Source organism: Elephantulus edwardii, unplaced genomic scaffold (assembly GCF_000299155.1).
Source record: "Elephantulus edwardii isolate Elephantulus edwardi_28Jun2011 unplaced genomic scaffold, EleEdw1.0 scaffold00152, whole genome shotgun sequence".
In the NCBI taxonomy this organism is placed as follows: domain Eukaryota; kingdom Metazoa; phylum Chordata; class Mammalia; order Macroscelidea; family Macroscelididae; genus Elephantulus; species Elephantulus edwardii.
This window is the reverse complement of record NW_006399902.1, coordinates 7,236,952-7,253,369: the sequence shown is the minus strand read 5'-3', so window position 1 is coordinate 7,253,369 and position 16,418 is coordinate 7,236,952. Positions and strand designations below refer to the sequence as shown.

The 16,418-nt window shown below is 36.7% G+C and overlaps 1 protein-coding gene across 2 annotated transcripts in view; it reads left to right on the top strand.

The window, feature by feature from the left end:
* The window catches only part of USP9X (ubiquitin specific peptidase 9, X-linked), an 87,389-nt gene that overhangs the window by 64,021 nt on the left and 6,950 nt on the right, over nucleotides 1-16,418 (top strand). For both annotated transcript variants that reach the window (XM_006894983.1, XM_006894984.1), the window contains exons 30-37: nucleotides 241-461; nucleotides 2,250-2,440; nucleotides 4,767-4,940; nucleotides 7,656-7,797; nucleotides 9,966-10,719; nucleotides 11,132-11,255; nucleotides 12,317-12,542; nucleotides 13,221-13,350. In XM_006894983.1, coding sequence (XP_006895045.1) covers nucleotides 241-461; nucleotides 2,250-2,440; nucleotides 4,767-4,940; nucleotides 7,656-7,797; nucleotides 9,966-10,719; nucleotides 11,132-11,255; nucleotides 12,317-12,542; nucleotides 13,221-13,350 — 1,962 coding nt within the window. The remainder of the gene's footprint in view (nucleotides 1-240; nucleotides 462-2,249; nucleotides 2,441-4,766; nucleotides 4,941-7,655; nucleotides 7,798-9,965; nucleotides 10,720-11,131; nucleotides 11,256-12,316; nucleotides 12,543-13,220; nucleotides 13,351-16,418) is intronic.

The following is a 16,418-nucleotide window of genomic DNA, read 5'->3' as shown; positions in this document are numbered from 1 at the left end:
CTCCATACAGCACTCAAAATCAGGAAATACATGAGTGGTATATAGCAATATGTCCAGTAGTAAATGCTATTGTATACCTCTTATACCTTGGATTTTTTGAGGATAAAATGAAAATTTTATTGCACAGCTTTAAGGTGGCTATAGTTGTAGTGGAATTGTTGATAATGTTAGTCATCTTATTGGAGCAGCATATGGACAGAATGATTGTGTTCATGCTACAAGAATCTACTCTCTTCTCAGCTTGTGAGGCACTTACTGAGTGGGAATATCTGCCACCTGTTGGACCCCGCCCACCAAAAGGATTTGTAGGACTGAAAAATGCTGGTGCTACATGTTACATGAATTCGGTAATTCAGCAGCTGTACATGATTCCCTCCATCCGGAACGGTATTCTTGCAATTGAAGGCACTGGTAGTGATGTAGATGATGATATGTCTGGGGATGAGAAACAGGACAGTGAGGTAAAATTTAACAGTTTGTCTTTTCTGTTTGATGAGTCTGATAACAAATAATGTTTTGGGGGGTATTTTAGTTATTTTACATCTGTTGAAGTGTATTTGACAATATGGCTCAATATGGACTGCTTTTTAATATACTGAAGTGCTTGCATTCTATAGGTTATTTTTACCCTCATAATTAGAAGTTTTATTAGGGAAGTAGCAGGTTACAATTAAGGTTGGAAACATTCAGGATACAATTCAATCAGAAAAACGGTGGCTTGAGTATACTCCCAGGCAGGCCTTGAAAGCTCTTCTGGTTCTCCTCATTATGTGCCTGTGCCTCCTGCTCCACCAGTAACACTAAATTCAAGTGCTGCTCTAGCTTTGTGGGGCTCAAAGTTCAACTCTTTGTCAAGCCTATCTCTGCTGCTTCACAACCTCAGCTGCTATGTATCAGTCTTGAAATCTATGGCCCAGAAGGTTGTACTCTACTGCTGCTTTCTAGGTGTTAGGGAGATTTCCCTCCCTACCAGATTTGAAACGGCAGTTAATTTTCACGGCAGTTCCCATGTCTTCAAAACACAGTTAATGTATTTCTATCTTATATGAAGAGTGATAAAATTTAGGATTTGTGTAATAGCAAAAATTTTTTTTTTAGCAAAAATCTTCATTTTTAATAATGCTTTATCTTTCTATTTTATTTCCTATTTTTTATTTTCTTCAATAATTTATGCCAAATTGTATGATGTTAATTTCATTATCTGGATCACTTGTATGCTACTAAATTAGCTCAGACATTGGCTATTCTTGCTTTTCAGTAAAAATTGTATAAAGCTGTAGGACTGTCAGGATTTTAGCAACACATCAGAGTAGACATAAATAACCATAGCATAACTCTTTAAATAAATGAATGTATTTCAAGACTTGAGTTGTGGTCATGTTTATTCCCACCTTGTATTTCTGTGTTCTTTTACTTTATTTTCCTACGCAAGTGATGATGTGAACTGAAGTTCTCAGCCAGAGTATATTCTGATTGTAGGAAATGGCTTTGCTCTGAAGTTCAGTATTTGGTGGTTTTTAAACAATATTTTTGAACAAACATTCAGGGATTGGAGTAGAGCTTTTTTTTTTTCCTTAGCTTCAGAGAAGGTGGTACTCCATTGTCTGTATAAGGAAAAAGTTACTTTAATGAAAAGTTGATATTCTAGTTTGCAATAAGTTAACATTATTAGGATGTGGACTTAAACACAAGTGGAAATAACTAATTATATTAATACATGATTGAGACAAAGTATTTAATAAAATTCTGCTCTCGAGTTTCATATATTCTTTATCTTTTCCTTTTCTTGATGTTATGTGCCATTGAGTTGACTGCCTGTGACTTGTAGAGAAATTATGCACAATAGCTCTGAACTCTGTCCAATCCCGAGCCCATCTTCACTGTCTCCGAACACACCTAACTACATAATAAAGTTACTATGTCATTTCATCTCATCAAGGAAGGGTCTTTCTCTCCTGTACTGTCTCTCTACCTTTCTGAACGTGAATGTTTATATTACTGAGCATTTTATATACATAGTCTCATATTCTTATTACAGCCCCATGTGTAACAACATCCTTAACATCACAAACACAAAATGGTGGGAATTTCACAGTGGTGCTGTCAATTAGAGAGAACGTATTTTGGAATTAGATTCATAATAGAAATACAAATTGGTTTGGTTAGTGCTTGGTATGTTTTAACATGTATTCCTATACATGTCGAGTTAGATTAATGATTGATTGATGATAATTTTTTCCCCCTTTTAGAGCAATGTTGATCCCAGAGATGATGTATTTGGATATCCTCAACAGTTTGAAGACAAGCCAGCATTAAGTAAAACAGAAGATAGAAAAGAGTACAATATTGGTGTTCTCAGACACCTTCAGGTCATCTTTGGTCATTTAGCTGCTTCTCGTCTACAGTACTATGTACCCAGGGGATTTTGGAAACAGTTCAGGTAAACTATTGGATGGATACTTGTAAGGATCACAAATAGTAGAGCATCCAGTATTTTTGTCCATGCCAAATTTTTACCCATTTACATCTAAAATTTTGTGTGTGTATGTGTGGGAGGTTTATTGGTTGAGTTGTTAGTTTGGTTTTTTTTAAATCAGGATCTAAGTGAGGCTCATCTAATACATAGGGTGAATAGGTTTCTTACTGATACTTTACTACCTTTTCCTTTTCTCAGTGAGATTTATAGGCTTGATTAGATTCAGGTATTAACTTTTTTTTTAGAATGGATAAGCAGGACTACTTCATAGTTGTTAATGTTTACCTCTGAGTAGTGGTGCATCTGAGTCTTTACATTTAGGTCTTGTTTCTTTGGCTTCAGTTTTACTTTTTTAAAATTGATTTTAATAAAAGTTTTCAGAGACTTTGGATTTCCATTCATTCATTGTTACAATATTCTCCCTGTCCCCCCTTCTCTTTTCTCTTTGAAAGGTAAAAGAAAAAATTCTTTCATTGTTACTCAGTTCCTCCCCCTAGGTCCACTGCACACCTTCATTCTGGACTCCTGTTTTTGATATTTTTTGGGGGGGTTTCTTTTTCTCTTTTTTTTTAAAGTTAACTAAAAATCAGTGACTTAACTATGATCTCATACTATGGTAAAATAGCACCATAGAACCAGATAATTTTTTTTCTGTGTATGAAAAGGACTAATTTTAAAATAAAATCAACTAAATATTTTTTCTCTCACATCCACTTCCATAATAGCTTGCCTCCGAAAACCCTATGAACCTGGAGAGAGGATGAAAGGCACTCAAGCGTTGAGGACTCTCCTTCATAGGGTCGCTATGAGTCGACGGCACTTAACAACAATGCTTTTATGGTGTTGATTTCTCAGTTATTCTTCGCTAATGTTATTGTTAGGTGCAGTCAAGTATGACTATAGCAACCCTATGAATAAAAGATCTGAATCCTGTTCTATTTTGCACCATCCTCACACTTCTTGACATTGCAGCAATCACTGTGTCAATCTGCCTGGTCGAGGATCTTTCTCTCCATTGCCAATCCTCCACTCCCCCCAGCATCAATCATGTCCTTCTCCAAGGAATTAGCCCCTCCTAGTAACATGCCCAAAGTATGGGAGGCTAAGCCTCATCATTCTTGCCTCCAAAGAGCACTCTGGCTGCCTGCTCTCCAAGACACATATGTTCATTCTCTTGGCTATCCATGGGATGTTCAGTCCTCTTCTCCAACACTACAGCTAATAAAGCACACAATTTTTAATTAACTACATTTTAGACATGTATGCAATATACTCTCCTAGTTACCTAGTATCCATTTGTTTTAGCCCGTCCTTCCTCTAAAGTTTTTGAGAAGTATGAGACTTACCTCAAAACCCCACTGCCACCAAGTTAATTCCAACTCCTAGTGCTATGCATGGAATATTGGTTATATAAATAGAATATCATTTCCATTACTTAAAGAAAGTTAACAAGTATCTGGCTTTACACTCTGTACAACTCTTTATTTGTATAAATGAGTTTGCTTTTTTGCTATTAAAGTTTTACAGCAGAATTTATTAAAAGGCAGTTAACTCTTAAAAGAATGTTTAAATGTGTTTTGCTTAGAATGAAAATACTAGTAGGTCATGGGTGTTAGCATTATTCATGTTTTGTAGTAAACAAAATTGATCAGAATTTGGTTTTTTAAGTAAATCCCAGGGGGCTCTGGCATAGACATTATAGCTGCTAACCCAAATGCCATACTGCTCATCAGTGTCTCTGTGGAACAAAGAAATCTTCCCCTGTGATTTACAGCCTTGGAAATCCAGTGGTGTGACAGCTGTGAGTTGGTTCTGACTTGCTGGCTGTGATAGAGAAAGAATGTAAATCCTCAGATTATTCAAAAGAGATTGACTCTAAAACAAAGCTGACTTTTTCTCTGTTCACTTCCAAATAAATCAATTAAAAGTAAATACACAATCTTAGTACTTTATCTGTACCCTAAAATTTAAACATTAGGATATTCATGTAGGATTAAGAGCAAAATTCCTCTCATCATTTTTCTTTCTTTTTTTTATTGGTTTGCGTACGCCCTCTCATTTTAATAGCATCATCAAATGAATTAAAAATGCATGCATACACTGTAACCAGTTGTCTTAGGATCCTTTATTCAGACAAACAAGGAGTTTCATAGTAACACTTTGCCAATGGAATGTCAGTTTTATTAAGAGCCTCACTCTTTTCCCTACTCCACATAATGCATATTATTTTTTTCCTACTGGCTTACACAGTTGAATAATAAGTCTCAGTTTGTATATTTATTTCTTTTAGGCTTTGGGGTGAGCCTGTTAATCTACGTGAACAACATGATGCTTTAGAATTTTTCAATTCATTGGTGGATAGTTTAGATGAGGCTTTAAAAGCCTTAGGACATCCAGCTATGCTAAGTAAGGTGTTAGGAGGCTCTTTTGCTGATCAAAAGATTTGCCAAGGTTGCCCACATAGGTAAGTGCTAAAGTATATGTATTTTACTAACAAAACTAAAATTGTCACTAATGCTTATGCGTCTTTATTAATCTGCTGCTACCAAGCCAAAGGTGGTATAGCACTGGTCTGTGCGTTGCTGTACAGAGGTAACTCTTGTGATGCTGAAGACTGTGACAGTGATGTGCCAATTGTGGTAATGGGTACCCATGGTGGACAGTGTTGGCTGGAGCTTCCCGACTAAAACAAGCCTGGAAGCAGGAACGACATCCACTTCCGAAATGGCTTGCCTCTGGAAACTCTATGTACGAACAGTGCTCGAGCTGTTCATTCATAGGGTCGCTATGAGTCGTCTACGACTCGATGGCACCAAAAACAACAACAACAACCGATTAAAGAGGTGAGCTCTGTTGATGTAGTCCATAGGGTGTCTCACTCCTAACCCAAAGGCTGTACCTCTCTGGCAGTTTGAATCTGCCAGTTGCTCTGCATTCTAAAACTAAAACTGGACAGTCTCCTCTTGTGTGATTTACAGGCTTGAAAACTCACTGGAAGGTCAGTCATAAATTGATTTCTGGCTTGATGGCAATAACTATTGCGTTTTGGGGGGTACTAAATACCTCAAACTAAATAATGTACTGTATATTATTGGGGGGGAATTGTTGGGTTTTTTTTGTCAAATAACTTTCTGTTCCTTTTACCCCAGCTAATCCCTTTCTCTTCTAAAATACTACTTAAAGTTGTTGTGATCCATAAGATTATGTTTGCAATCAAAGCTTAATTTATTGGTGAAAATTGACAAATTCTAACATGTTTGCTTTTTAAACATCTACCAAAAGGGGAATTGTTAGATTAAGGGCTACTGTTGAAAATAGCTAAATAACTTTTTTTTTTTTTCACAATTCACTCCTGGTAGAAACTGTTGCATAGAAGTTTTGCTTTAGCATTTAGTGTTGATTTTACATGCGTTTCCAGAAAATACCACAGTATGGTATGTGTGTGTGGGGGGGTGTATGTGTAAATAGTGGAAGAAGTTTCTTTTTCAACATGGGGAAATGATTGGGGGAAAAGTAATGTGCTATATAAATGAGAAATTTCCATCAAGTTCTGATTTCTTCAGAAGTTATTCCTTCAGAAGGAGAAGATATATTTGTTCACTTAGGCAACATATGGTCCTTTTAAAGACCTTAAACTTTGAGTAGGCAATACAATTTGTATTTTAACTCTTTACTCTTTTTTTTTTTAACTTTTTTAAATTGTTTTGTGTGTGTACCGTCAAATCGGATCTGACTGGTACAGGGGAGATTTTCCCCTCCTTCTCCAGCAGAGCATCTGATGGATTTGAACCACATATCTTTGGGATTTCAGTGCAGCTTCTTGCCACTAGGTCACCAGAGCTCGCTCTAACTCTTTTACTTTTTATAAGATAGCTTTTTGGCCATCTATTTCAGTTTGTCCATCTTGTTTCTAGCCAGTTTTCACAATTATTTGGGGATTACAGATTTTATATCATTAATGTTCAAATAATCTTATTCTTACAATATATTATAGTGTTAAAGAGTCCCAAGTTTATCTGTTAAAAGGCATTGGTTGTCTAAAGTAAGTTGGCGAATGACAGTTCATGAGCCAAATTGAGGCATCGTTTGTTTTCTGAATCAGTTTTGTAGGTTAGAACACACTCATGCTGATTCATTTATGAACTTCTTAAGTTAGGCTACAAAGATCATATGACCTGAACAGGTTAAAATACTTTCTGACCTACTACAGAAAATATTTGTTTATCTTAAGTACCCTCCTTTTTAACTAGAATCATAATGATGATGTTGTTATGTGCCGCCAAGCCGCTTGCGACTCATAGCGACCCTATGTACAACAGCCCTAAACGCTGTCCTGTGCCGATCGTACCGTCTCCAATACACCCATCCCGATTACTCCGGTCACTGAATCAATCCACCTCATAGAAGGTCTTCCCCCTCCTGCGCCATCCTTCCACCCTCCCAAGCATGATGTCCCTCTCCAAGGACCTCTCCCTCCTTACAAAGTATGTCAAACGAAGCCCCAGAATCCTTGCCTCCAAGGAGCAGCCTGATTTAACCCACTCCAGGATAAATCTGTTTTCTTGGCAGTCCATGATACATTCAATACTCTTCTCCAGCACCACAGCTCAGAATCATAATACTTTTTTTTTCCTTCTTTGGACTATTTCCTGATGACATTTTGCTTGTTCGTGTCATTTCTGAATGCCTTTTGTGTACTATCGTTTTCCTTACCTGACTTGAAAATCTCTGAATATTGAATATCCAGCAGTTCTTTACATGTGGAACATACTGTATTTATTGAATGAATAAATTTGATGGCTAGAGTTGTTTTCCCCCACATATTTGTTCTCAGTTTATCAGTATGTCTCAGCAGAAGTCAAAAAGTCCCTTTAGTAAAAAAATCAATTTAGGTTTCAGATTCTCCTTACTTTCTTTATCCTTTGTTCATCTTATGGTCAAACTTGTGCTTTAGGTAGGTTCTAGTAAAAGGAGAAACATTTAAAAATTCATAAATGTGAGAATCAAGTGATCTGTAAATATTCCATGACTAATAAATGATAACATTCTATGATGTATGGTTTTTTTATTAGTACATATTGCAAATATACTTGTCATTAAAGTCCATGAATGAAATAGAATATTTTGGAAACTTGTTAATCTTAAATCTTTATGATCATTTCTTAAATAATATCTTTAGGTACGAATGTGAAGAATCTTTCACAACTCTGAATGTAGACATTAGAAACCACCAAAATCTTCTTGATTCTCTGGAACAGTATGTTAAAGGAGATTTGTTAGAAGGAGCAAATGCATATCATTGTGAAAAATGCAATAAAAAGGTATGAATTTTTATGTAACACATTCTCTTCTGACTTGAACATTTTTCATCACTATCCTGAATCAGACTGTTACTGGATTCCTCAAAGCTACAGAACTCAATAGGGGAACACGTCTCTCACATTCAGCATTATTCTTGAAGACAAATTAAAATTTTTAATGGCTTTACTAAGCTACTTGCTTTATTAAGCATTGAGGTCTCACCTTCATAGGGTCTCTGTGAGTCGCCTGCAACTCGACGGCACTCAACAAACAACAAGCTACTTGGCTCTAATTTTTAGATCCACCTAATTAGTTTGTAGGAATGTGACAGAGTATGTACACATATGCTCACACCCTACCTGTCTGTATTTTTGGACTCTCAAATCTCTCAACTCCAGCTCACCTGTGCTTTGCCTTATCTTTTAGAGAGAGGCATTAAATTATAAAGATTGCGTTCATGCCTTGTTGCCTGCCACCCTAGCTCAGAGAATTGAGGCAGGTTACCTAACCTCATTGGGTCTCCAGTCCTCATTGTTAAAGTAAGATTTGGTGTAGTAACTTATCCCATAGGGTTATGAGAATTAGTTACATTATCATTTGCACAGCATTTAGCATTTTACCTGGCAACTAAATTTCTTAGTAAATTAACAATTGCTGTTAGTGCTACTCTCTATGTGTGAGAGAGATGGGCCATCTCCTCCTGTTGTGATTTACAGTGCTACTCTGGATGTGTTTAGTTGGCGGCCCTCCGGCCAGTCTTTCATTGTTTTTGTTCAGACATTCCTCTAGGTCGTATAGCCCTGGTGTACAAGTTGCCGTCCAGCGGTCACTTGTGGTTGCTGTGAGGCTGAACCCTGTGACACTGATGTGTCAGATGCGTTAATGGTTGGCTACCCAATGCGGACTGAGAGTGGGGTGGAGCTCCCCGATTAAACAAGCGTGGAAGGAGGAGTGGCATCCACTTCCATAATAGCTTGCCTCCGGAAACCCTATGAACTTGGAGAGAGGATGAAAGACACCCAAGCGTCAAGGACTCTCCTTCGTAGGGTCACTATGAGTCGCCTGCGACTCAACGGCACTTAACAACAAGAACAACTGTATGTGTGAGAGAGATGGGCCATTTTCCCCTATTGTGATTTACAGACTCGGACTCAGTTGGAGGGAGGGTAGCTGTGAATTGTAACTGAATGGTAACATTAGTTTTCATTAATATTCCTACTATTGTATTTTTCAGTTTGCTCACAGCAAAATAGTACCCTTTGAACAAGAGACCAAAACCTTGTCCTATATCCTGTGCTGTCTTCACTAATCTCCACTTTGCTGAAACCCATTTGTTAGAATAACAGTAAATAAAATTATGACTAGATAGCATTGAAAAATATGGCAATGAGGCAACAACAGCTACAGAACTAATTTTTTCAGGTAGTACTAAATGGCACAGAGCATTCCATACTTTTAAATTTGTTATTGAGTGCCATCAAATCCATTTCAACTCATTGTAACTGATTGGGACAAAAGAACTGCCCCATAGGCCTGTCTTAGCTATTAACTTTTTTTTTTGTGTGTGTGTGTGTGCGTGTACCGTCAAATCAGATCTGACTGGTACAGGAGGAGATTGCACCTCCTTCCCCGGCAGAGCATCTGGTGGATTCGAACCATGCACCTCTGGGATTGTAGTTGCAGCTTCTTGCCACTAGGCCACCAGAGCTTCCCTGCTATTAACTTTTATGGAGACAGATGATTAGGTCTTTCTCCCATGAACCTGCTGGGTGGGGTTGAGCTGCCATTAACCTTTCTGTTAGCAATCAGCCACTCAGATCATTGTGGCACTAATACTGCTTTTATGCACCATTGAGTCATAATCCTTCATAGCTGACCCTCCAGTGGGTTTTCAGAGACTGTAAATCACACAGGAAGAGATTTGCCCCCACAGAGCAGCTGGTATATTCAAATTGTGCACCTTTGCATTGGCAGCACCATTCTTTCCAACTAAGCTGTGAGAGATCTCCATTATAACACTAAAATTCTTTAGTTTGGTTAACATTTTTTTAATACTTGGTGTGACAGAATTACCTTATGTTGTGCTCATTATTTTGTAAGTACACATCATTAATTTCACTAAAGTCTTAAAAGTTGGGTCTTTTTTACAGTGATTATAAGAAACTAGTAAATTTCTCCTTTATTTTAGGTGGATACTGTAAAGCGCTTACTAATTAAAAAGTTGCCTCCTGTTCTTGCTATTCAACTAAAACGTTTTGACTATGACTGGGAAAGAGAATGTGCAATCAAGTTCAATGACTATTTTGAATTTCCTCGAGAGCTGGACATGGAACCTTACACTGTTGCAGGTGTTGCAAAGCTGGAAGGAGATAATGTAAACCCAGAGAGTCAGTTGATACAACAAAATGAGCAGTCTGAAAACGAAGCTGCAGGAAGCACCAAGTACAGACTTGTGGGTGTACTTGTACATAGTGGTCAAGCAAGTGGAGGACATTACTACTCTTACATCATTCAGAGGAATGGTGGAGATGGTGAGAGGAATCGCTGGTACAAATTTGATGATGGAGATGTAACAGAGTGTAAAATGGATGATGATGAAGAAATGAAAAACCAGTGTTTTGGTGGAGAGTACATGGGAGAAGTATTTGATCATATGATGAAGCGTATGTCATACAGGCGCCAGAAAAGATGGTGGAATGCTTATATCCTGTTTTATGAACGAATGGACACAATAGACCAAGATGATGAGTTGATAAGATACATCTCAGAGCTTGCTGTCAGCACAAGGCCACATCAGATTATTATGCCATCAGCCATTGAGAGAAGTGTACGGAAACAGAATGTACAATTTATGCACAACCGAATGCAGTACAGTTTAGAGTATTTTCAGTTTATGAAAAAACTGCTTACATGTAATGGTGTTTACTTAAACCCACCTCCAGGTAAGTGTCTAGACTAGTGTCTTAGTAATTAGCAATAATTATTATTTTACTTGTAGAATGTCTTAGTAGACATTAATAAATGTTTATTTTTTAAGTTCATAAAATTTAATTTTAAATGGGTTTTAACTTTTGGTTATTTTAAAATCACATTTAAGCTGATTACCTTTAAAATAGTGTATGTTCGCTTATTGGAAACAGGTGCTTTTGTTTAAACAATTTGCTTTTTATTCAAGCATTAGTGTCAAGCATAATTCAATGAGCTTTTAAAATCAGGACTCATACTTACTTCATAAATAGCTTGAACGAGGTTTTACAAATTTAGGACTTCTCACAATTAGTAGAAATGCAAACTTGTTTGAAAATGGGGGTTGAACATAAAAATTCATTTTTTTTATCTGCATTTTATTTATAGGGCAAGATCACCTGTTGCCTGAAGCAGAAGAAATCACTATGATTAGCATTCAGCTTGCTGCTAGATTCCTCTTTACCACAGGATTTCACACAAAGAAAATAGTCCGTGGCTCTGCCAGTGATTGGTACATGGCTTTGGATTTTCATTCATAATATATTAGCAGTTGGTTTGGTCCGTCAATATGCTGCTTTATTTTTTCCAAACCATGTGAATTTTCTTTTAATACTATTTTATAAGAGAGTTTTCTATTTTAATAAAATTGTGCAGAAAGTACAGAATGCTCATTTACTCTCCTTACTGCACTGTTTGACCTGTTAACATTTCAAATTCCATCTATTACAGTTAATGGAGCAGCATTGATTCATGATTATTAACTAAAGCCCATAGTTCACTTTAGGGTTCTGTGTTGCACAGATACTTAGTGGTATATATCCACCATTATGGTATCATAGAGAATATTTTCACTGTCCTAAAAATGTCTTGTTCTACTTACTCATTTCTTCTTTCTCCCCCTTAACCTCTGGCAACCACTGATCTTTTATTCTGAATTCATAGCATTGCCTTTTGCAGAATTTGGAATACAGGGAAAAAATACTCTGGGTAGTGAGAGGAATCATATTAACATAATTAGTTAAACATGACCTTTTATTGTTTAAAAGCTCTCTTCTGCTTCTCTTACCTACATCTTTATACAAAAGATCATAACATGATACTTAACAGGCTAAGCCCTTTAATCAGAAAATTTTATTTTAACTTTTATAAATTAAATTTTGCCCTGAGATCTAAAATGTAGAAAATGTAAAGTTTGGAATTTCTAATTAATTATAAAATCATAGAGACCATTACCATAAATTGACTTAACGATTCTATATTCATCTAGAAGTAAAATGTTATGACAAAGAGGAACACTTGTTTTATTACTACAACTGAGAATAGTTTGCTAGGGGATTTTTTGGTAGTAGTTTTCATCTATTCCATTGGAATGCACCAAGAAATAGGATTCACCTGTCATTTTAATAGTGACAGTAGATACAACCATTACTGCTTCTTTTAGCAATAAAAGGTGGTGGGATGTTTTTTTGTTGTTTTTTAATCTTGTAAAAATATAGATAGGACTTTGAGTAGTATTTAGATTTTATTCAGTATAGAAAGCAGCTGATATTCATAGGAATTTTTCTATTTTAGGTATGATGCACTATGTATCCTCCTTCGTCATAGCAAGAATGTACGTTTTTGGTTTGCCCATAATGTTCTTTTTAATGTTTCAAACCGCTTCTCTGAATACCTTCTAGAGTGCCCCAGTGCAGAAGTGCGGGGTGCTTTTGCAAAACTTATAGTTTTTATTGCACATTTTTCCTTGCAAGATGGACCGTGTCCTTCACCTTTTGCATCTCCTGGACCTTCTAGTCAGGTAATTAGCCCCTAATAATGAAACATTTTCAAATTCCTTATTCTGGAATTCACTTTATAAACATGTGTCTGTTCTATATATAACCATAAGATATCTGAGTTCTTCTAAAATTCATAACCATTTTATGAAAACAGAAGGAATTTTCCATTTGCTAGCTATAGTGATAGTGGTCGTATGTGCTATTGAGTTGGACAAAACCAGCTCACAGCTGACCATCCAACTGGTTTTCAGAGGCATTAAACCACATGGGGGAAATTACCCATCCTCCTTCAGAGCAACTGGTGGATTCAACTGCATGCCTTTACAATGAAGCTTCTTACCAATTCTCCACCAGAGAGCTCCCTTTAATTTCCATTTAATACAGTCCATTCAGTGGTGTAGTTAAAAATGTTAAGGATAAGTTTTTTATTTTATATTTTAAATTTTTAAATCAAGTTCACAGTTAAAAATGCTATAATGTTTTATAATGAAATCTACCTTGATTCTTCATTTCCTGTTTCGTAAAGAACCCTTCTGAATAGTTTCTTGTCCTTCCATAATTTGATCCCTGGGGTTTTATTTAAATGTGTTCAATTTTTTTAATTTAAATATCTACTGTTGGTTTTTTATGTGGATAAAGTCTACCATGCCTTTTTGCTGAAGGTGAAGACAAACCAGGTAATATTTTATTCTTTATAGGCTTATGATAATTTAAGCTTGAGTGACCACTTACTGAGAGCAGTACTAAACCTCCTGAGAAGGGAAGTTTCAGAGCATGGCCGTCATTTACAGCAGTATTTCAACCTGTTTGTGATGTATGCCAATTTGGGTAAGAATTTTTCTTTTTTGTGATCTGGTTTAAATCTGTTTTCTAATCAGTAGTAAAGTTCTTAGATGAAGTGATGTAATGTGACCAAAATAAGAAACAACATTCTACAAAACTGGTTGAGTTTTATCTGAACCTTTTCATGACATTTTCATCAGTAGTTATTTATGTACATAGTTTTACTCTTCTATAGATGCTGGTTATAAATCTGTATCTTAATCTTATTTTAATTTGGTAGCTTTTTGCAAATACTGATTTCTAAGCACTGTTCAATACCGACTGAAACAATTCTCAAGGCTAGTGTAGGAATCCATATTTTCAGAAGGTCACTATGTAGTTGTAATACTCACCATGTTTTATTATAGAACATGATCAGTATATAACATTTTGTTGAAATAAAATTAAGATGGTGGTGGTTATGTGCCATTCATAGCTAACATTCTATGAGGTTTTCTAAAGCTTTAAATTGTATAGGAAGAGCAGCCGATGTTCTCAAACTAGATTACAAAAATTAGATTTTATAAATTAGCACTTTGCACACTAGCACTTAAGCATAGTAAATGTTTATTGAATTACTTTATAGGAATATAAAAATACCTTCTCAGAGCACTCATTTGTCATTTTGATGTTTATTGGATTGGGACGATTAGTTACCTGAGAATAAAATTACATTGTCAGTGAATTGAATGTTAGTGCGCTGGACCCACAGCAGTATTTTCTTCCTTTATCCACATTGCTTTAACATTTTTTTTACTTGCAGGATAGGCATAAGTCTGTATATTAAACTTTGAAATACCAAATTTGAACATTAACTTAAATGTGCAGTTCCACTCCTTTTTTTAATTGCTTGTTCATATAACACACATCATTAGGTTATGTTGTTGTTAAGTGCCATTGAGTCATAGACAACTCATAGCGACCCTTTGAACAAAAGACCTGAACACTTGTTCATCATTTTTCCAAGTTCATAGAGTTTCCGGAGGCAAGCTATTTCAGAAGTGAATGCCACTCCTGCTTCCAAGCTTGTTTTAATTGGGGTCTATAAAAACTCTAAAATTTCTCTAACATCAAACCCAAGTCTATAAACCTTAATATGAAATCCTTAAGGCCATATAAATTTTGATGATCAGAATTCTTTGACTTTAAGACTCTTAAGTCAGTGCATATATCCTATGTATCATCCCCAGAAAAGTTTAAGACAACATTGACAATAATAATTAATATTTCTGTTGTAAAGTATGAATAGCCTAGTAAGGGGTGGGACTGGAGTTTAAAAATACACTTAAGTAACCAGTTGAAGCCAGATTTTTCCCACCAAAGTTTGATGCTAACTTGGGTTGGAGTGAGGAAAGCAACTTCATTTATAAGAAGAGCTTTTAATTCAAAGAGAAGAGTGAACTGGGGGGAGGGGGGGGTTGGGCTGGGAGAAAAGTGCAACAACGAAGGAATGGAAATCCAAAGTCTCTGTAAAGTTTCATTAAAATTAATTTTTAAAAAAGAAGAGCTTTTAGGATTATGGTTTGGGAACGTAGCCATTAATTTCAAGTCTACTTTATAGTGTTGTTGTACATAGGGTTTTCAGAGGCCTGCTATTTTGGAAGTGGATGGCCAATCCTTCCTAGTGTGTGTCTTTCTGAATGTTCCGGTTTAAAGTGAAAATATATTCCTTATTGTGGAATTCATCTTGGAGAGGTTTAAACCAGGCTGCTCCTCGGAGGCAAGGATTCTGAGACTTTGTCTGACATATTTTGGACATGTAAGGAGAGACCGGTCCTTGGAGAAGGACATCATGCTTGGGAGGGTGGAGGACAGGCGCAGGAGGGGAAGGCCCTTTGGGAGATGGATTGATTCGGTGACTGGGGCAATTGGGATGAGTGTCGGAGACAATGAGATTGGTACAGGACAGAGCAGAGTTTAGAGCTGTTGTACATAGGGTTGCCATGAGTCGCAAGCGACTCGACTGGCACATAACAGCAACACTTTATAGTGAGATGTTGTAATAAAAAGAACATGGTTGCCTTAAAGTATGTCAGTAGTTACAATGAGAAAGTACAGAGTATTAAGGAAAACACATTGTAGGGGTACCAAACTGGATTTGTAAAGAAAGGAGAGGTTGATGTGGGAAGAAAAGAATAGCAGGTGTAAAGACTTGGACTTACCTTGACACATTGGAGGAATTTAAGTTATTCAGTCTGACTAAAATTGATGTGAAGTCTAGACTTTCTCCTTAGGACATTGAACTATAGAATTTTAAACACTTTTTTTTAATAGATCACTTTAACTACAAAATGGTAATAGTATATTCAAGGAAATGAGACAGGGAAGAAGATACTGGTAGTGCCATTTATTGAGAAAGGGAACACAGAACATGAATAGAGCAGGCTTGCCTGCCTCATAACAAATAGAGATATCCAGTAGAACAGTAAAATATATATCTGGAAATGTTTTGGGGTCATCTGAATGGAAATAACTGGACCTTAAAACATCATGTGAACAGGGTTTCCTGGGAACTTTGAGGCGCATCAGTTTGAAATGGGGAGATGGACCAGAGAGAGAGGAAGTAGAAAATGCAAGTAAAGATGTGAGCAGGTGGTCAGGCTTTGAGATAACTTCTGTTCCTTACTTAGCTTTATACCAAGGAAACATTGGCATAGGTGGTGGTGGTTGTAGAGCACTGTTGCGTCAGAACTGACTCATTGCTGACCCTCCAGGAGGTTTTCAGAGGCAGTGAATCATCTGTCTCATGGAGCAGCTGGTGAATTTGAACCATTATACCTTATACCTTAACACGAAGCCACAGGAGCTCCTAGCCACAAGTTGAGAAGTGGGAATATTACGAAATTTAGACATACATTTCAAGACGTTGGATGACAGAAGGAAAGAGACCCACAGCTTATAAAAGAATTCCTATTTCTCGGGGTGCTCTGGTGGCCTAGTGGCAAGGAGCTGCAACTACAATCCTAGAGGCACACGGTTCAAATCCACCAGATGCTCTGCCGGGGAAGGAGGGACAATCTCCTCCTGTACCAGTCAGATCTGATTTGACGGTACACTCACACAAAAATAATAAT